General features: G+C 39.5%; 1 protein-coding gene across 4 annotated transcripts in view; it reads right to left on the reverse strand.

Moving 5' to 3' along the window:
* Positions 1-23,100, reverse strand: part of TMTC1 (transmembrane O-mannosyltransferase targeting cadherins 1) — a 281,634-nt gene that overhangs the window by 158,297 nt on the left and 100,237 nt on the right. For 2 of the 4 annotated variants that reach the window (XM_054442886.2, XM_054442885.2), the window contains exon 6: positions 814-895. The exons of the other annotated variants lie outside the window; for them this stretch is intronic. In XM_054442886.2, coding sequence (XP_054298861.1) covers positions 814-895 — 82 coding nt within the window. The remainder of the gene's footprint in view (positions 1-813; positions 896-23,100) is intronic. 4 annotated transcript variants of the gene reach the window in all.

The raw sequence follows: 23,100 nt of genomic DNA on the forward strand, positions 1-23,100 counted from the left end.
CAGAGAATAAGAAGATTCAGTGAGATTGCCACCAATAATCTCCACTCTTTTTGCATGTGCATTCTGTTCCTCTAACAGGGAATGAAGTCAGTCGCCCCTTCCCTTAAATCTGAGTTAGTCTTGTGGCTGGCTTGTATTGACCAACAGAACATGCAGAAGGTACCTTATGTCAGTTCTGGACCTAATCTTTGGGAGGTGCAGCAACTTTTAGTTCATTCTTTTAGAAACCAGCTGCCATGTGGCAAGGAAGTCTTGACTACCTCTCTGGAAAAAGAACTAACAGGGAGAGGCCCTCGGGGATGAGATGGCACGTAGAGGAGAACTGAGATGACCTGGCTCAGATGATGGCTGAGTAAACTTGATTGAGTAACCTCAGCCCCAAATCATGATGATCAGAAGAACCGAAAAGCTGAATGCTGCCCAAACTAAAGCAGGTAGGGCAAATATAGGGTTGTTATATTTAAGCCACTAAAGCTTGGGGTGGTTTGTTATGTGGCAATAGACAACTCATACAGCCAGGATTGCACTGCCTCCTCTTGAGACAACTCAGCCTCAGCATCTTGAAAGGGACTCATAGAATACTGCAGTTCACATTGTCCCCATCATCAAATCCACATATCCCTGGAATGCTTTCATATATACCTTTGGACGCTTTGTAACATTACGGCATGCCAACTGTTTGATCCCAATGTCATGATGTTAGAGTCTATTGCTGATTCTATTAAATAATTTGAATTACACCTCTGAGCTGAGATAGAGTGAAAACAGTCCTTATCAGATATTTCAAAAGTATATATATATATATATACTTACATAACTTAGGACCAAAATGGCCCTTTTTAAAAATGGTCTCATGGTAAGCAGGAAATTTCTATTGCTGCTTGCTCTCAGATACCTAAAACGGGAAAGAAAAAAAATCTTAGATAAGTGTGTCTACCAGACACAATGTTCTCCTTTCAAGGTGAAGACGCTGCAGCTCTGAAGAAGGCTGCAGAGAACAATGCTGAGAGCAGGGCCTCTAGAGCCAGAACACCTGGGTTTCCGTTCCCAGTTCTGCTGCTGCTGAGAGCCCAGGAGACCTCGGGCAAGTTTCCGAACCTCTTTTCACATCTATTTTACTCACTTATAAAAGGGAGATAATAATAGTATCTACCTCACAGGAAAGTTGGGAGGAATAAATGAGATAATATCTAGAACAGGACTTAGCTCTGTTAGCTATAACTATTACTATCGCATCGAATCCCAAATAACCCAGTCATTTTGAAAACAATACAGTTACACTGGTCACAGGGATAATCTTAAACAAAATAAGAGTTTATTTACCTACTTAATATAATTTGAAGGCTCCAATGTCTTCTACCCACAAAATACCTCACAAATCTCTTACCTCTAAAAATAGAAGATGCCAAGGTTGTAGGAGGTTAAGTAATTTTTTTTTTTTTTTTTGAGACGGAGTTTTGCTCTTGTTGCCCAGGCTGCAGTACAGTGGTGCGATCTCAGCTCACTGCAACCTCCACCTCCCAGGTTCAAGCGATTCTCATGCCTCAGCCTCCCCAGTAGTTGGGACTACAGGCACTTGCCACCACACCCAGCTAATTTTTGTATTTTTAGTACAGACGGGGTTTTGCCATATTGGCCAGGCTGGTCTTGAACTCCTGACCTCAGGTGATCCACCCACCTCAGCCTCCCAAAGTGCTGAGATTACAGGCATGAGCCACTGCAACCAGTCAGTTAAATAATTTTTTTAAGGCAACAAAGTTATGAGTATCTTGGTTAGGATTAGAGCTCACTGGTATCCAGTGAATAGTTTTCTCACCTGCCTCTGGTTCTTGGAACCAAACTAGGTTACAAGAACGTCAGCTTCTAGAGGGGCAGGAACCTGTGTGGATCCTGCCCCGCTGCAGCTTACTCACTTATAGGAAGTGGGAGTTCTGGATATCTACATATAAGACATGCGGTTGGCTGGTTTTAGAAAAAGATGATGAAAGGGAATCAAGAGACGGTATTAACAAGCCCCAAATGAAAATATAAAATAAGTCATAAGTCACTTTCACCTACATGCAAAATTCTACACGGAAAATACAGAGTGGAGGAGGAAAACAAAAGTCAAATCAAATCACATAAACAGCAAGCACTTCCCACCTCATCCTTATTTCCTTTATCCCTTTTCATTGTTTTTTTCTTCTTTTTAAATCCAATTTTTCCTCAAAGGGGTTTTCCCCAACAAAATTTGCATTAAAATCTGCATGAGGTCTCTTTACACAAAGGGAATGCTCTATAAGGTAAGAAATTTTTTTGTAAAACCAGAGTGGGTTAATATCTCACGAAGAAATGTCTATCCACCTTGAGGATTGCTTACAATGGCCAGGTGAGGTGGCTCACGCCTGTAATCCCAGCACTTTGGGAGGTGGAGGCAGGTGGATCATGAGGTCAGGAGTTCGAGACCAGCCTGGTAAATATGGTGAAACCCCATCTCTATTAAAAATACAAAAATTAGCCAGGTGTGGTGGCAGACACCTGTAGTCCTAGCTACTCAGAAGGCTGAGGCAGAAGAATCGTTTGAACCCAGGAGGCGGAGGTTGCAGTGAGCCGAGATCGTGCCATTACACTCCAGCTTGGGCGACAGAGCGAGACTCTGTCTCAAAAAAAAAAAAAAAAGAGGATTGTTTACAAAACACATGTGGCTCCTCTGCTTTGTAACAAATGGCACTGTGAGGAGGTGAGAGCCTCACGCTTCCTTCTCACCTCTCTTTTCCTCTGCCTGGTCCATAAAGAGCTGTGGAAGTGATACGTGCTCAGATCTGGCCATTCAAGTATTTAATGAGTGGAGAAAATGAGGAGTCCAAAAAACACAAAAGAGAGTTGGCTTTTAGCAAGCTCTGGACTGGATCCATCCTCAAGCACTGCATTTAAATCCCTTTCATCTTCCTTAGCTGCCAACAGAGCTTGACAAGAAAGAACGCCAGGGATACTGTCAGCTCTTACAACCCACAGGGATAGCTACTGTCCCAAAATGGGCTTTAGGGGGTCTACTGCTTCCTGAAATTTACACAAGATTTTGTGTGTATTTTTCTGAGGCAAAGTCCTTGACTTTGATCTTCAGTGTCAACTGGTTCTTCGTTGCCTAAAAGGTAAAACCCTGCTAAGCGTCCTTCTCTCTGCTCTGCCTCTATTGTGACTATTATTTTCAGGCCAACTCAACCACGACCACTCTGGTTATTTCTGCTGTTCCTTTTCAGGATGTATCAATGGCAGCAGAAAGGCAAAGAGAATGACAGAGTGGAAATGGAAAAGGTGCTGGGGAGGGCTGGAGAAGCAACACATCTAAATAAAAAGGCACTTTCTGGGGTGATCTGCTTCTGAAAACGTCCTTTCTCAAGTTTCCTCTGTTGCTTGTTTATTTTAACAAAGTGGAAAAATTAGCAGTGGTTTTCCTTTCTATAGAACAGCAAACCACAAAGTTTAGGATATTTTTAGGTAAATTCTCCTTTTCTTTTTTTTGAAACAGAGTCTCACTCTTTTCGCCTAGGCTGGAGTGCAGTGGCGTGATCTTGGCTCACTGCAACTTTCGCCTCCCGGGTTCAAGCTATTCTCCTGCCTCATCCTCATGAGTAGCTAGGATTACAGGCGCCCGCCACAATGCCTGGCTAATATTTGTACTTTTAGTAGAGACAGGGTTTCGCCATGTTGGCCAGGCTGGTCTTGAACTCCTGGCCTTAGGTGATCCACCCACCTCGGCCTCTCAAAGTGCTGGGATTACAGGTGTGAGCCACCGCACCCAGCCAATTCTCCATATTTTGTTTCTCTGAAAGCTCGCTATGATGGCCATTTCACTGAGTTATATTTGTAAAGTGTCCACTGGTTTCTTGAGAAAGTCATTTCTCAAGAAGCTAAAGGCACCAAATAATTTATTGTTAAAATGTAGCATCCCAATGTAATGAAAGCCTAAATTGGTAAAGAGAGCAGTGTACGAAAAAAAAAGATGACCTCTTCAAGATTTCTATTTCTAGTTGTTGACCAATAGTAAATGAGAAAGTAAGCCAAAATAACATGGCCCTCTTTTTTGGTAAACACTAGGTCAGAGGCTGAGATCCCTAAGCTCAGACAGGGTGCACTCTAAGGGCTAAATTCTCTGCATCTTTTCGTCTTCCCCCACCCACACCAAAAATAAACAAACTTTCCCCATCAGTCCAATACACATGATCTGTGAAGTAGAACCAAATAACAACACTCAATAACAATACTATTAACAGCGATAATAAAAATAGCAACAACTAATATGTGCCAGACACTAATCTAAGTGATTTTAGTAACTTATTCACCACTTACAATAATTCCATGAGGAAGAACATTATAATTTCTTTCTTCTAAAGGAGGAGGCCCTAAAACTGGAAATAATACTTAACTATGACATCAGATTCTCTCAGCTATTCATTGCAACTATAAGATAAAGTACCTAAAATTGTCTTCAAATACAATTTACTATGTAAATGCTATTACTATTTTTTTCTAATTCCAGTCAAGTTCTCCATTCTTTTCCTTGCAAAGCCAGCACAACAAAACCAGACCACTGATGAAACCAACAGAATGAGAACTAAGGGTCCAGGGTTCTATTCCTCTGATCCCATCTAACTTATCACATGATGTAAAATAAATCTACCTGAGCTTCACTTCCTTCCTTTATTAATGAATGTTAGACCAAGTGGTCTCAGGGTCCGTTTTAGGTCTAAAATATTGTGATCCTTGGATGTTCTCACCAACTGATGACACCAAAACTGACCAAGGAAAAATGAAGAAACTACCCAATTTCAAAAAAAAAAAGAAAGGAATGTCAAGGGATTCGTGAAAAGTCAAATATTAGTTGACCCTTCACTTGGAGGAGGCCCTTCAAAATTTGCAGTTGCATATGAAAAAACAGTTTAACATTAATTGAGGTTATTGGCATCAAGGTTATCGGCATTATAAAGCAGTATTTGTAACAACTTCTGATTCTTGCCAAATAAAAGCAAAAGGCTAAGGTTAGCCATAGTAAATTCCCTAATCTACGCTCCCACATACCCAAATTTTCTGACTACTCACATCCACCATCCCAGTATATCATGTTCAAATAAAGGTCAAGTTTACCTTCCATAGTTACTTGGTCCTCAAATCCTATTGAGAGATATTAGCAGAGATCAAAACAACCAGCCAACCATAATCACGTACCCACCCATAATCTTAAGAACTAAATAAATGCTTATTATAAATCAATGACTTTTGGTAACACAGAATTATCATGTCAATAAATAATTGATCATATGACAAAGATTCTTTGTTTGACCAAAATCTAGTCAGGTTCCTCAACCTTCTCCTAGGCCCATCTGTGTACTTTCTTGTAAAATCCAGTCTTAGCGAGAATCCCACTAAATCAGTTTAGCCAGAAACCCCCACCATCAGAGCTGATCACTGTCAATATCTGACCAAGTTTTTCATCCTCCACCATCTCCCAGGAGATGTCTCATCACTCTGGCCTATCTTCAGGAAGAATCCTATTAGGTCTATTTAGCCAGAATTCTCCCTTATTCAAGATGTTTTCTCTTAGTAATTTTCCATCCACTGATGCCCCCCAACCCACCACACCCTGCTTACTGGCTATAAATTCCCACTTGTCCATGCTATATTCAGAGTTAAGCCCCAACTCTCTCCACCACTGCAAAATTCCACCACAGTGGTCTCTGTATCAATTGCAACAAACCCATCCTCACCTTAAAGTTTTCCTTACAGTGCTTTAACAAGTGTCATTTGAATATTTTTAACACATATAGCAAGATGATCAATAAATGCTTACTGAGCCAAATCAAATTGTAAACATCTACCCTTTTTCTTTTCTTTCTTTTTTTTTGAGACAGAGTCTCGCTCTGTCACCCAGGCTGGAGTGCAGTGGCACAATCTTGGCTCACTGCAAGCTCCGCTTCCTGGGTTCATGCCATTCTCCTGCCTCAGCCTCCTGAGTAGCTGGGACTACCACCATGCCTGGCTAATTTTTTTTTTTTTTTTTGTATTTTTAGTAGAGATGGGGTTTCACCATGTTAGCCAGGATGCTCTCGATCTCCTGACCTCATGATCCACCCGCCTCTGCCTCCCAAAGTGCTGGGATTACAGGTGTGAGCCACCACACCTGGCCTACCCCTTTTCTTTTTCTGTGTTTTCCTTACCCTCTCGTAGTAGATCAGGGTACAAAATAAAAGTGCTCACAGCTTGGAATGTGGCAGCAAGTTGGAAGAGAAAAACCACTTTCCTCTGGAAATAGTAATAGTACCATTTCCCTTACCCGGAATACTGATGATTTCAATGAAGATATGAAATTAGTCTTTCCAGCTCTTCTCAGAATCTACGAACAGCTGATAATTTTTGCCTAAATGTCAGTTCCAGGTAGCAAACATCTCAGATACAATGAATTGTAACTGTTTAACATTATAGCAACAAATTATAAACAGTGATATATGAAATTTCTTCTAGAACATCAATCTTAATTGACTTAACTTCCTTTGCTCTTTTAACGCAAAAAGGAAATTAGTAAAGAGTCACATATTCAGATCAAAAAAAATGTTTTGGAATCAGAGCTTTTCCAATAGAAATTCAGATTTACTGCTTCTCTTTGAAACTCAAGAAAAAAGATTTCTCAGTTGATCAGAATATAGCAAAGACACAGCTCACATCAGAAAAAAAGCATAAGCTTAACAAAAACAACAAAAGAATTTTAAGTGTCTTTTGACACTTAACAATAAAGGAAACTTAAGTGTTTATGGGTTCTCTCTTTAATGTACTTTCCTTGAACCCATGAAGTGTCTCGTCTAAACCTTAATAGGCAAAGGCATTCCATGGAGGAGCCGAACAACCTTTGATGTCTCCTTTGATATTCAAATAAAGATTCTGAAGGAAAGGAGCTAACTATTCTAAGAAAACAATGATGCATATTTCAGTTCTATCTACTCAGAAACTCAGACTGACCTTCAATACCCCATTCTAAGGCTGTGATAAATTTTCCTTCCAGAAATTTTAAACTCTGAATTCAAGTTACTTACAAGGAAACAGTTACTTCAATTATCATATATTAAATGGTGAAAATGATGACAGAGAAGGCATAGGAGAAAATAATTTCAGTTCTCTTAACCATTCTGCAAATTAAAGTTAGAGGTGGAAGGAATCAAAACAGCTCACATAGTTTTATAGATGAGGGAAAAAAATGATGCCCAGAAATGTTACTTGGCCTGCAAAAAGGTCATGATACTTCAGTGTCAAAGGTCAATGAGTTTAAGCCTCATCAATTTACTTAGAGGACCTAATTTTTATTCCCTCTATGATTAATTTAGGCAGAGGCCCTAGTTTTTTATTTCTTCTACAACTAATAGCAAAAATTTCAGACATCACCCTTGTCTCTCATTAACAGTCCCAGGGAAGTTTCAATTCATTAGTGATGGCGGGTACTGAATCCATTTAATAGGCAACAATCACTGTGCTAAGCACCTTGCCATTTTTATTTCATACTAGCCCTGTGAGTCCCTACTTGTCCCTGTCTTGCAAATGAGGCGGAGGAGGTACTTACTCAGGGATCTCATGGCTGGCAAGAGGCAAAGGTGAGACCCAAATCTAAATCCAAATCAACCATTCACTACTCTGTACAGCATAGAAGTAAAATAGAGCTGGTTTATTCAGCATGTTTCCGACACAGATCATTGTTAAACTGCATTTCTGCATGTTAACAACACAATGACTTCTGTCTTAGTCTGTTTATGGTGCTGTAATAAAATACCACAGACTGAGTAACTTACAAAGAACAGAAATTTATTTCTTCTAGTCCTGGAGGCTGGAGATTGCAAGATCAAGGCACCAGCATCTGGTAGGCCTGGTGAAGGCCTTCTTGCTGCATCCTCACATGGCAGGAGAGCAGAAAAGCAAGAGACATAAACTCTCTCTGAAGCCTCTTTTACAAGGTCATCGATTTATGCACCTCCCAGAAGGCCTCACTCTTAATACTACCACAATGGGGATTAAGTTTCAATGCAAATTTTGGAGAGGATTCCACATTCAAACCATACCAACTTATCTTTTTTTTTTTTTTGAGATGGAGTCCCGCTCTGTCACCCAGGCTGGAGTGCAGTGGCACGATCTCAGCTCACTGCAACCTCCAACTCCCAGGTTCAAGTGATCCTCCTGCCTCAGTCCCCCTAGTAGCTGGGATTACAGGCACATGCCACCATCCCTGGCTAATTTTTGTATTTTTAGTAGAGACAGGGTTTCGCCATGTTGGCCAGGCTGGTCTTGAACTCCTGACCCCAGGTGATCCACCCGCCTCGGCCTCCCAAAGTGCTGGGATTACAGGCATGAGCCACTGCGCCTGGCCCCAACTTCTAATTAATTAAAAGTGATAAAGATCATTTCAATATCTTCTTCAGTTCACAGAGTTCTACAATGAAGGCTTTTCATACAAATGAATGAAGTTAACAGTGCACAATTTTTGAAAGTCCTTTTAATAAGCACCCTTTTAAAGGTTAACTCATGTAATGATTGCTGCAGGTTGAAACACAAGTGCCATCCATGTACCGTGGACTCAGAAATTCTAAGTGAGAAAAAATGGTAAGAAGGAGAATGAGCAGAGCTGGGACGACGTCACTGTGTGGTGAGATGGCCAACCAGCCCGTCCCACAGAGAGAAGCAACCAGCAGAAACAGGGAGTGGGACAGATGAGGATGCTCCAAGTGACAATGTAGCTGACACCTGAGGAAGATGATAAGTGAATTAGGTGCAAAGAGATAGAATATGATATATATATATACAGAGGCCTCAGATTGAGAGGGCGAGCTCAGAGGGAGAAAGTGAAAGAAGTCCATATGGCTGGAAGATCTAATATTGATACAGTGGTGAACAGAGAGACTAAAGTGGTAGGCAGGGGCCATTTTACTCCAGGACTTCATGGCCCATTGTGGAGTTTAGACTTTATTCTGATGGCAATGGACAGTCAGCGAAGGGCTTAACTCAGAGAGAGAACCCCATCTGATTTCCAATAGTGCAGCGTCAGCATTGCATGACATTGGCAGAGTGCCGACTCTGAAGTCCATAACAAAGAACAAGAGGTCCAGCAGCCTCAAGGGGAAATGGTGAACACCAGGAAGTACACAGCTATTTTGGAAATTTCCGAGATACCAGATGTAGAAACAAATGAGAGGTTCTGGTTCAGGTAGATAGACAGACCTTATTATAAGAATAAGCAAGAAAAGCATGTGTTATGTTTACTTAGCAGTATGATTTAGGTGTTAAGTATGTTCCTACTATACTTTAATCTTTTGTTAGTTGGTCATCAATTTGGTATATATAAAAACTTGCTACTAAGAAGAATATTTAATTTGCCAAATAAACTCCCTTTAGAAGAGGATACATAGTATGTATTTGTATGGCATTTATGTGTCAAAGAGCTTTTCGATTCATTCTAACATTTAATCCTTGAGATATATTTATGAAGTGGGCAAAACAGAGAGAACTGGCCCTATTTTACAGATTTAGACCTAGGGAGCAGTGGGTCCAGCACCAGGATTGAGTCTCCTGATGGCCAATTCAATGCCTTTTTGCTGCATCACTTGTCTCCTCTCTGACCACACATTTGCTGTTTTTTCCGTTATTTCCATCCATCCAAGCTTGTTGCAAACCAAAGACTAAATAATCCATGGAATAAAATCACTGCTACTTGCAATACACATTTGTGTAAGTGCACAAGTAAATGTTTGCACTAAGAAAAAGATTAAAACAGTCAATAGTACTATAATGATATTTTCTGAACCTTTTACTGGGATACATGGATGGATAAATTCAAGTATAATTAAGCTAGTGAAAAAGAGTAGTTGATACTGGGACTGTCTGGTTAAACTAGTGAAATACATTTCCTGTTAACAACAGCAGCAGCTACCATTTAATGAATACCTACTGTGCCCCAGGCATGGTTCTAATGCCTGTAATCCTTAGTACATTCCTGTCAGATGGCCACTATTAATATCTTAATGTTGCAAGTGGGGAAACTGAGGCATTAATGGTCAAATAACTTGTCCCAAGGTTCCACAGGTAGTAAGACAGGGGTGTCATAAGTTCAGTCTGTGCCCTTAATCACAAAAGCTCTGCTACCTCTCACGCCATTTCCAACAAAGTCTCTGTCTTTACTGTCCCAGGAGGATGCTTGAAATTCAAATACTATTCTCACGGATGTTTGTACACATCAGTGACATACATTTGAAAGGACATGAATTCAGGGTCGGTGTGGTGGCTCATGTCTGTAATCCCAGCACTGTGGGAGGCTGAGACAGGCAGATGGCTTGAGCTTAGGAATTCCAGACCAGCCTGAGTAACACTGCAAAACCTCATCTGTATTAAAAATACAAAAAACTTAGCCGAGCATGGTGGCACACGCCTGTAGTCCCAGCTACTCAGGAAACCGTGGTGGGAGGATTGCTTGAGTCCAGGAGGTGGAGGTTGCAGTGAGCTAGCTGAGATCGCGCCACTGCATTCCAGCCTGGGCCACAGCACGAGACCCTGTCTCAAAAAAAAAAAAAAAAAAAAAAAAGGATATGAATTCAGGATACCAAGATATACCTCATCCATTTAAGAAATTAACAAAAAGTCGGCCAGGCACGGTGGCTTACACCTGTAATCCCAGCACTTTGGGAGGCTGAGGTGGGTGGATCACGAGGTCAGGGGTTCAAGACCAGCCTGATCAGCATGGTGAAACCCCATCTCTACTAAAAATACAAAAGAAAATTAGCTGGGTGTGGTGGCATGTGCCTGTAATCCCAGCTACTCAGGAGGCTGAGGCAGGAGAATCACTTGAACCTGGGAGGCCTCTGGAGGTTGCAGTAAGCAGAGATTGCACCACTGCACTCCAGCCTGGGTGACAGAGTGAGACTCCATCTCAAATAAATAAATAAAAGAAATCAACAAAAAGTCTACTACAACTTTATCGTTACAAAAAAAGTCAAACTATTGAAACAGCAATATTCAATTTGACAAGCAAAATATTGAACACTGAGTTAAGTCTTAGAAGCAATATAGAAAAAGCATAAATGCACACATTTAACTTATAAATTACAGAAAAAACTTACTGAGTGCATACTGTGGGGCAGAAACTGTTGTAAACACGTTAATTCTTTAAGTGCATACAACAACAACAACAACTATAAAGCAGGTGCTACTGCTATGCTCATTTTATAGATGGAGAAACTTAGGCATAAAAAAGTGAATTAACTTGCCCAGGACCACAAAGCCAGCCATTAGCAGAACTGGGATTTGAATGTATGCATTCTGGTCCTGAGTTCACACTCAATGCTACACCATAGGGTCCTTTTTACACTTGCTGCACTACCCAGGAGGGGTGCATGTGATCAAGTACTAAAGAAAGAAATCAACATGGGCTGGAAAAGGAAGGGAAGCTGCGGGGAAGACCTAGGCCTGAAGAGACAGAGAAGATGAAAGAGTCTGGGTGGGCAAGAGGGGCCAAGGGGACAGGTTCCCCAGGAAGCTGCACAGGGACTACAGCGGGCACAGCCTGCTCCTAAGCAATGACAGCTCTCTGCACACACAGTATAGGCAGCCCTCTCCTCCTGTATACGGGGGCACTACTGAAAGTGTCTCAAAGTCAAGTGTCTAAAATTTGAATAAAAGAATGGTGAAGTGGAAGTTCCAATCCCTGGAAGCTTGAGCAGCAGTATGACATCCCTACATGATTGATAGTGACTCCATCTCCCTTGGCTCAGCCATCCATGATTTCACCCAGGCAGTTCACTGTCCCTTCATCCTGGCCCAGTGCTTACCTGATGCCATCCCTGTCTTCAGGGCTCATCAAGTTCCTGCAGCAGTACACACAGAAGAAAATGTTTCCACAGCCTCCTGCCATGTTTCCAACTCCAATTTGCTCCCGAAGAGTTTCAAACCACAGGGTCAGTACCCAGGACACTGATGGGGTCCATTGCTAGTGGAAGGGGTCATTTTGTATTACAGATCAGTGCCTCGGTCTCTCCTTCATCTCTTGCATCCGTGTAGAATGCAGGCCAGGTCAGTCCAGTTGAATCTCTCCCCCACCTCACTTTCTATCCCACCTTTATACTGGAACATAGGCTGGGGTTTGTGCTCCAGATCCAGGCAGCTTCAATTTAGGGCAGAGAGAGGAGAAAGTCCCATTTAAACATCTACAAATTCACTTTCTCCAATCCAGCTTTCAGTCTAGGGCCCTCCATAGCCCTCCTCTCACCCCATCCTCATTCACCTGCTCTGAAGCAACTCTAATATCAACAGACAATAAATCCAGAAACTCTCAGACACACGTACACACTGAGTTCTCTCAGGGGCCAAGTAGGACATTTGGCATCCTGGGCTTTTCTGCAGACCACAGCTCCTCCTGAAATAGATCACCTGGCTGTACTGCAGACAAAGGCCTGCAGTAAAGTAGGTGGCCTCATAAAATGCAACACCCGTTATAAGGAAGTAGACAATGTAGAGAAAAAGAAAGCTTTTCCTGGTCCAAACAAACCCATCCAGAGAACAGCTGACTTTTCTGGCCCCCACCCCTAATGCCCTTTCAATTTAAGATAGGATGGTTGACTGTCAGAGCCACAAGAGCTAGAAAGTGGGGAATCCAGTCATTGCTGCACTATATTGGCAAACACCTGTAAAATAAATTTACTTTCTTATAAAAATCTTACTTTGAGAAGATTTAAGTTTTATTTCACTTGGAACTCTATTTTTTACATTGAGGGGAGATACATTATACTTTAAGAAAAAAGTGAAAATGTGAGGTTTCAACTCTACTCAATTTGGTTTTATTTTCAAATTCTAATACTCACTTGCTCTGAAAGCTCCTGAGAAGAAAGCTATAAGATTTCAGAGTAGAAATAAGAATCACAGCCGCTCTTAGCATAGATCATACATTGCATGCAAACAACTGTCATTCAGATAACTGTCAGCATGTCAATGTTTGTGTAAAATGCTTTTCAATATTGTGAAAATCAGAAATCCATAATAATTAAGTCTATATGATTATTTTTAAAGGCATGCTTCTTTTGTTCATATAATTTTTCAAACATTCTTCTAATTTCCTTCTAGACTTAAGTGTCTCATTTTAAAACATACATAAAAAGCCCAAGTAGGAAAGTTGCCAAAGGAACTAGAAATTCCAGTCTCTGTCCAATTATTCATATATGTATATTTACATATTTAATTATATTTATTTATATTTTACTTATCATTTCCAAAGAAAAAAATTGAGAAGATAATTTTATAACATTGCAGTTTTCTAAGTGTTCATTATCTCTGTGCAGGATGCTATGGCTGCCAGAGGGACTTCTTTTTTTTCTTTTTTGAGATGGAATTTTGCTCTTGCTGCCCAGGCTGGAGTGCAATGGTGAGATCTTGGCTCACTGCAACCTCTGCCTCCCAGGTTCAAGTGATTCCCCTGCCTCAGCCTCCCAAGTAGCTGGGATTGCAGGCATGAGTAGCTGGGATTGCAGGCATGTATCACCATGCCTGGCTAATTTTGTATTTTTAGTAGAGATAGGGTTTCTCCTTGTTGGTCAGGCTGGTCTCGAACTCCCAACCTCAGGTGATCCACCAGCCTTGGCATCCCAAAGTGCTAGGATTACAGGTGTGAGCCACTGTGCCCAGCCTTGCCAGAGGGACTTCTCAGGGTCCCTTTATGTTATGCTCTTGAAGGACAGCACTCTTGACAACACAGAGGCAGCTGGTGTGGTGAAGCAACCACAGGCCCCGGGGTCACAAAGACCTGGGTTTGAATTCCAGCTCATTCAGTTATAAGCTGGGAGACTACGCAGGCCTTTTAGCCTCCCTAGGTCAAGATAATTTCCACCTTACAAAGTCATCAAAAATATTTCTATGAGATGATATATGCAAGTGGCTCACCACAGTGCCCAGAACATAAAGGTGCTCAAAGTAGCATTATTAGAATAGTAACCAGAAATCAGCTGAAAATACTAAAACCCTATGGCCTGTCCTTCAAGACCAAAAAAAAACAATCAGAAACAAATGAGTAAAGGAATGCAGCTAGGATTAGTAGAAGAAAAGATTTAATCTCTCTCAAGTTCTGTCAACTCCCTCCTTCCTGGAAGGAAAAGAAAAAAAGAATGAAATATTTTCCTAGAAGACAAAGCTATAATTTGGCATTCAACACTCTTCTTGCTGATGGGACTCCTTTAGTTCAGCTGTAAAGGTTGTGCATGCACAAGGCAGCCAGCTCAGGAGGAGGGAGGGAGGTGGCCTGTGAGGGCTCAAATCCAGCCCATGCTCTGTTCAACAACCTGTGGTGCCCAGGCACTGGCTTTATCTGCCCTAAATAAGGGGGGTCCTTTTCCTAATTCACTGAAAAGAGCAAGAAGTGCCCACACCTCAAACATCACGCACCCACCATGCCTCATGCCCACAGTGTTTTCTATTTTGCAAAAAGATCCCCTATGGGCCAGCAGCAGCCCTGATCTACTACTATGATTATTACTTAATACCCACTAGACAGCTTCATCGTCCTAATGATTTTCACAGAGGCTTGTTTAATCTAATGTTTCCATTTTCTTTGCAGCCAATTTCATTTTCTCACTGACATATTACGGCAGTTTTGCTATATTTCCAGTCACCGGACCACGTGCAAAGTAACTTAATGTTCAAATGAAGAATAGCATTGGTTTCTGTCTTAATTCAGCTAAGTTTCCCTTGCAGATTCAGCATGGTACTTTGTACAGTAGCCATTTAATTCATCAAACTGTGTTTAAAAAAATCCTAACCATACAAGTCTTAACACCACATTTACAAACCCCACAAACATCAGGGCCCAATTTGAGACTGTTATTTTAACAAACACAATTTTCCTGTCCTAAACTTAACTCAAGTCCAACTGAACGTCCACTGAAAGTTTTCCAGTCTAAAGTTTCCAGATCATAGAGATTTTCATACATGAAGCTGGATTATCATCCAGGGTGACCAACCCATCCAGTTTGCCTGGCACTAAGGAGCTTCCTGGGACGTAGGACCTTCAGTACTAAAACTGGGACAATCCTGGAAAAACCTGGTCACCCTGTGTGCCATCCTCTAGTAAGCTGGTACAGTAAAGTAGAATAAACTGTAAGGAGTAGTTCTGCAAAAAGTCAAAGAAAAAAGTGGTTTCTCCTTGCCCTGGACACACACGCACATATACACACACACCCTCCATGACTTTCTGTTCCTTGTGAATAAGGGTTTAATCAAAAATGAGTGTTTTTCTGGTGGAAGATATCTACTAATTGGTTCAACTTGTTAATTCTGAAAATATGAGAACTAGAATTTTCTCACCCACGCTTTCCAGCTGTCAGACAAATCTTTTCATCTAACTCGGATGAGCCAATATAAGGTATTCTTAATAGCGTTGTTCCATGAAGGTAACAAAATGGAAAGGAGGAAAGGAAGAGACAAGGGTTTAATAACCATTAAGACTGTGCAGAGTCCCCCTCTGTGTGCAATCAATGGAATTATAATGACTTTGTTTAGGGGACGATAAAGCTGCCTGGTTGATTGTAACAGAAGCTGGTATTTCAAAAACGAAATTGAATCAAGCTTACACCACTAATTAAAAGGAATTTGATGGTTTTCATTTTAAAGCACACCATATCTATAAAGGATGGACACAATAGTGCCTAAATAATCTTAGCTGCAAATAACCTAAACATTCAACAAAACTAAAATTCCAAAACCTCATACTTGTAATTTTGATACATTTATCTGTTTATACACTGCTACATGTATCAGATATTCATTTTAATTTTTAAATATTGGTTAGGACTTAATTTAAAAGTTTGTAAGTTTTCCTATTTTATGTAACTTTCTTTTACTATCTTTTCCTTGTATATGCAAGGTTTATTGACTATAAGATTATCCAAAATGATTCCCACTCTCCTTAAACACGAAGACTCCAATTTTCTGGGTCCTATCACTATTATCAGCACTCAGTGGTCTCTTACTCAGACAAAAGAACCAAACTGTGAAAGTTAAGTGAATACTTCAGACTGACAAAAGCAACAGATGTTAATCAGGAGAGAATCAAACTCCAGAGCTTATATTTTGATACATCCTTTGCTCAAGTAGGAAACCTGATTCCCACATTCCTGCCATAGTCAGTCAGAGATCGATTTCCAGGGATCCCATCTACACTCTGCCTTCAAAGGAAAGGTCACCTCCAGGAGCGATGCACCGGGCACAGTCTCTCTTCAAGACGTGAGGACACAGCAAATGGTGCTAATTCCATTAGGCAGGGGATTAAAAATCATGCTTGATCACCAATTTTCTAACTAGCACTCTATGAGAAACTGATAGAAGATGATGCCCTCGGGCAGCCAAATTAAGCATTTCGTGGGCGTGCTGGAATGAACCCTGAAGCCAGGCCACATCAGTGTGGGCAGCTGGGGAGTCATTAACTCTTGACAGAGCTGGCTGGCATGCCACAGTGTGTGAAGAAGAAAAACATCCTGTCCTCCTATAATATGATTTGAGGGCCAAAATAATACAATTCACATCAGGCCCTCCAGAGGAGATGCAGACAAGGTCCAAGTCTGGTCCTTCTGTGGAAATGAAAGTACTGACAGGCACACAGATATCCCTCTGCCTAAAAGCATTTATCATTTTAAGCCATTAGGATTTTCAGCTCCACCTTCAAGAAAACAGCATAAATAAATTTACTGGCCTCTAATTTTGCTGTTTCTCTTTTTTATCTAGTCAATATAATGGGTTTCAGGATCAAGGTTATTACAAATAAAAATAAAATCAGATTTGCAGCATGAATAACCCTTTATCTGTATGTCTGTTTAGTACCTTGTGATTTTGTTGTTGTTGTTTGTTTTTGTTCTTACCACATCTTAACAGGACGAATGAGCCTACTCACTAATAAGCACATCCTGCAGTTATTTCCATACATAAAATATGTGCCATAAAATATGCATAGAAACACAAGCAACCCAAACAAGATAAATGAATTAATCCTACTGTATGAGCAATTCTCAGACAACTAAATGATTTAATTTCTTCATTTACAAAAGACAACTATTCCATCGTTATACTGCGGTAGACCCCTTTATCTGCAGTTTCAGTTACCTGCAGTCAATTGCAGTCCAAAAATAGGAAATGGAAAATTCCAGAAAGAGAAAATTCATAAGTTTTAAATCACATGCCTTTTAAGTTGTTCCTAGTAGCATAATGAAATCTCACATCATCCCACTCGGTCCCACTTGGGAAATGAATCCTCCCTGTGTCCAGCATATCCACTCTGTTCACCCATTAGTGATGTAGCAGCCAGCTCAGTTATCAGATCGACTGTTGCAGCATCACAGTGCTTGTACTCAAGGAGCCTTTATTTTATTTAATAATGCCCCAAACATGCAAAAGCAGCAATGCTGCCATATGGCTATAATTGCTCTATTTTATTATGTTATTGTTGTTAATCTCTTACTGTGCCTAACTTATAAATTAAACTTTATCACAGTTATGTATATACAGGAAAAAAAGTAGCAATAGTATGTCTAGGATTTGGTACTATCCATGGTTTCTGGCATTCACTGGGGTTCTTGGAACACATCCTCCACAGATAACTGGGAAGTACTTTATTTTTGAAATTTAATAAACTAATATTTCTGCAACATTCTGAAACTCATTTACTAAACAACTTCATCTGTTGGTGATACACACAAGAATCAGAGATGAACAAAAGTCACTTCTGAGCAATCAAAACTAATATTTCAAACTCACAATTTTCTGACTTTTCATTTCTAAAACAAAATAAAACCACAGAGAAGTGCTGCTATACGGTGGCTGAGATTGGCTTACAGTTCTCCAGATATTATTTCTTCTTCCTAAGCACACAACTTCTCTGCTTTGCTTACAGTTAGAGATGGCCATGTGACTGAATTCTAGCCAAAGGAAGGTAAGTGGACGTGACAGACAACAATTCCAGGTCTGGCCCCTAAAATCTTCCCGTAACATTTGAACACCCAAACATTCTCTTCCTACTTGATGAAGACAACCGTGGTGACCTCCAGCCATTGTTTGAAGATGCAGAGCCACAAGATTGAGCGACAGTGGGTTTCCGAATCATAGTGTAGAGATGAGGTGCCACTAATCAGGGACATTTGTTTCAGACTTGTGAACAAGAAATAAGCTTCTACTGTGTGTGAGCCACTGTTCATGGCTATGGTTATCTTAACTAGTGGAGATGCCAATAGTAATGAGTAGCATCTAAAAGCAAGGAGAAATCTATAAATTCATCTTTTGGAAACAAATGTGAGATGCTCTAAAGAACTTAGGTAAGCAACATTACTGTCTCACTATTTACAAACACTACATTAAAAAAACTATAACAGAACACAATGTGAACATGGCTACTATGAAATGGAAAAAAAAAATCATGGACCTCTCATGGGAGTAAAAATTTGTATAACTGTAAAATTTTGTCTGAATAACAATTTGGCAACACACATCAAAACCTAAAACATTTCTTCAACCATTAGCAATCACACTCAAATCTGAAATGTACAGAAAGAGTTATGTCCATAATATTTATTAATAAAAAAACTGGATACAACCTAAATATCTAATATAGGTGAATAGCTAAATAAATTTTCATACAACCATGCAGTGGAATATCATTCAATGATTTTAAAATTATCTTTAGAAGAATAAAGACATGCAGGAACACTCATTATATATTACTAACAAAAAATAAAAGAACACATGACAAAGCAACACATTCAATATTCATCCATTTGCTAAAATGTAAATATGTACAACAGATTAGTGAGCTATGCAGCAAAACAATAATAGAGGTTTCCCCTGGGTATTGATATTATTCATGTATTTTAATCTTTATTTTATAATTTTCTGTAGTTCTGAATTTTTAGTAATTAACATGAAATACTTCTATAGTCAGAACAAAAGTCAGTAAATGCTATTATTTTTTACAGTTTCTTAAAAATTAAAAATAAGGAAAGAGAGAATCTCTAAAATCAGATATAAGAACTAAAGATCAAGGACCAGACAAAATAAGTTAGGCCAGCTCAGAAGCCTTTATGGAATGGGCTATTCTAATAGCATTCCTCTATAACCAACATTCATAGTGATGATGCTAATATACTGCTATGGAGTGATCGCAGATAAAAGAAAAATGTGTACAACATGCTATCATTTATCTAAGACAGTGGGAGGCTATATACATTAAATTAAAGCTAAATCAAACTGAAGAAGAGAATAAAAAAAGAAAGAGGAAAAGAAGCAGAAAAAGAAGAAAGGGTAACCTATAAGTAGAGGGATGAAACAGGATAGACAGGACTAGAGAGACCTCAGGACTAGAGAGACCTCTCTACTGTACCTTGTTTTGTAGATTTAGAAGCAGTGTTTACATTATTATGAAATAAAAGAAAAAAACATGAAACAAATGATCCATAATCATAAACTATATAAAGTAGGTTTAAATCTCAATAATTTGACCATATATACCTAGTACTATATACCTTAAAAACAAAAAGAATTATTAAAAACCCCAAACACTATTTTTAATAATCACTTTGTTTCTGGTAATGATGGCATTGTTATTTTGAGACTTCCGGGAGTAATGTGGAATAAAGCAAATAAGTAATTATGCTGGTGTCGTTAGGAACCAGAGTTTTCAGTGGTAGCAAGGGAGATAGAAATGTACCATCAATGAGATTAAGCAAAATCCCTATAGCTCTGAATTTGAATAGAAAACATCAGACTGAGCTCATTATCTATTTTCATATTTTCAAAGATAATTGATTTTGACAGAAGTCCCCATTGAAAAAGCCTAGAAACAGTGAGCTATTCAGTAGGAATGAGCACCACAATGCCCTGATTTGGGTCCTAAAATTATTTCCAAAGAAAAAGAACCAAAAGCTCTTGAACAAATGGCTGTTTCCAGGTCAGAGGCAGAAAATAAGATGAGGCTGGGTGTGGTGGCTCAGGGTGAGAGTTAGAAAAGAATTAATAAAGCCCTTTCCTTTTATACCATAAGAATGTGACTTTTAGTTAATTTTCTCTCTGTTCCACTAGAAATCAGATGAAGATAGAATGTCAACTATGTTACAGTCAATATTGCCTATGGTAATATTATCCCTGATTGATAAACTGCAACTAAACAAGGAGGAATTATAAATGTCCCATAAATACCTGATGAGAGTGGTGTAATTTGGGCTTCCCTGAATGTGTTAATTCTTGTAATTGGGTATGTCTCTCACGTGAACACTGGAAGCCTGTGGAGTTGTTACAAGAGATATGGTGCCTTGTGGGACATGAGACTCTTAAGTAGGGGCAACCCCTGAAACTGCCAGATGAGAAGTAAACTAAATAAGCAATGAAGGTCTAACTGATCCCAGCACTTTGGGGGTCCAAGGTGAGTGGATCACTTGAGGCCAGGAGTTCGAGACCAGCCTGGCCAACATGGTGAAACCCCACCCCTACCAAAAAATACAAAAATTAGCCGGGCGTGGTGGCGCATGCCTGTAATCCCAGCTACTTGGGAGGCTGAGGCAGAAGAATCACTTGAACCTGGGAGGCAGAGGTTGCAGTGAGCCCAGATTGCAGCACTGCACACCAGCCTGGGCAACAGAGTAAGACCCTGTCTCCAAAAAAAAAAAAAAAAAAAAAAAAAGAAATAAGATGACCATGAAATATCTGGAATATAAAGCATGACAACTGAAGTCATATAAAGTAACTTAGAGGTAGTTCCTGTGGACCAAGGTGGAATATTTGAACATTAGTAAGAATAAAAACAGGTAAAGAAAATGAAAGAATCAAGCATTTGTCCTGTGTTGCCTATATAAACCGTACCTTCCTCTCAGGGTAATCAAATGTCTCATAAAGGAATGTCTCTCTCGATAGATATTCTGGCTAGTAAATTAAGAGAGAATACTAGAGTTAGAATTTCAGTTTTTCAACCAATACTGAAACAATGGACCTAGGTATATGGCAACTCACTTCACAAAAAGAAAAACAACCAGAATTATTTACTTCCTCCTAGAAGTACACAGCACCATCTATGAAGTATTCTAGCCAAAAAGAGAAACCTTGAACGCACTCAAGCCTCTAGATCTAGCTGTGAACTTACAGGAAATTCAGTGGATAGAGGCACACATCAACTGACATCATGGAGCACAGTCAGCAAAATGCAGACTGTGGGAAGTGTTATAAGGCCCCTCCCCGCTCCCGCACCCACAAAAAAAAAAAGGCAAAAGCAAAAGAGGAGAAAGAGTGAGATAGGAAGGTGGAATCTACAGATTAATAGAGACTTTAGAGGCATATCAACCAATTGCAATGTATAGAAATTATTTATATATAGTTCAGAATAAACAAGTGAAAACATGAAATGAAGGGAAATGTAATGAGTAACTGGCCATTTAATGATATTAGGATTTAGTGTTAATTCCCTTACATATGACAGCGCCATTATGCTTGCTTTTAAGAGAATAGTCTGTATATGTTATAGTCCTACTTAAATATGTATTCATGAAATGATATGATGTTCGGAATTTGTTTCAAAATAATTTGAGGGTGAAGAAGAGGCCAGTAATTGTTGAAGGTGAAAGATGGGGGGTTTATTATACTTATTTTAAAAATTGTGTGTATGTTTGAAATTTTCACTAAAAACACTATTTTTTACTGTTTTGTTATACTTATTTGATAGAGAATTAGTATCTATAATATATTAAGAACTCCCAAAACTCAACAACAACAAAAAAGGTGATCCAACTAGAAAATGGACAAAAGACATGAAGTGGTGTTTCACTACAGAATATATACGAATAGCCAACAGACGGCCAATGTCACTAGCCATTAGGGAAATGAAAATAAAACCACAATGAGATAATACTGATATCACTAACCACCTACTAGAACAGCTAAAAATGAAAAATAGAGCCATACCAAATACTGGGGAAGTCCAGAGAAACAGGATCTCTCCTACATTACCGTGAGTCACTCTGGAATATAGTTTGGCGGTGTCTTAAAAAGCTCAACATACAGTTACCATAAAGTCCATCAATTGCAATCCTGGGCACTTATCCCAGATAAATAAAAAATGCCCACACAAAAACCTGTACATGAATGCTCATGGCAGCTTTAGTTGTAATAGCGCAAAACGGAAAAAAAAAAAAGTACTAAAAAAAACCAAAATGTACCACAGTCTGTGAATGGTTAAACAAACTATAGTACATCTGTATTACGTAACACTTCATAGCAATATAAAGGAAAGAATTATTGATGCAGTCAACAACTTGGATGAATCTAAAAGACATTATGGCGAAAAAAAGCCAACTGTAAGAGACCACATAATGTATGATTCCATTTACATCACATTCTCAAAGTGACACAAGTACAGAGACGGAAAACAGATTAGAGGTTGCTAGGACTTAGAGTTGGTGGTGGGGTAGAGAGTGGGTGTAACTACAAAGAGACAGCATGAGGGAGATCTTTGGGTTGATAGAATAGCTATATATCTTCAGTGTGGTGGTGCTTAAATGAATCCACAGATATGATAAAATGGCATAGAACTATACATACACATTGCATGGACATCAATTTCCTGGTTATGATATTGTACTACAGTTACGTACAATGTAACCATTGGAAGCAACTGAACAAAGGGGATAGAGAATCTCTCTGTACTATTTCTAGATTTTCCTGTGAATCTGTGTTATAAAATAAACAAATTTTCTTAAAAAGTTAAGCTAACCTAGTTCTAAAGTCTATGTCTTTTCCCTTATGCCATGCCACCTCATTACTAAAGAACAGTAAACTCAAAGCATGAACAGATATTAAAACATAGATTCAACATCTGCAGCTGGAGATGGTTACCCTTGTCAGCAAATGAATTACCAGAACTCCTGGCTTCATTCCTTTAATGTACAATACCAGGTTTAGGATTCAATCACAAGGTCAAGAGGGTTTAAAACTGAAATCAGTAGAAATTCTGACTTTTAAAAAGCAAAGTCAAATACATTTACATCACTCTTCCCAAAAAAGCATCCAGAAACACGATCCCAAAAAGTAGAA

Source organism: Pongo pygmaeus, chromosome 10 (assembly GCF_028885625.2).
Source record: "Pongo pygmaeus isolate AG05252 chromosome 10, NHGRI_mPonPyg2-v2.0_pri, whole genome shotgun sequence".
Lineage (NCBI taxonomy): Eukaryota > Metazoa > Chordata > Mammalia > Primates > Hominidae > Pongo > Pongo pygmaeus.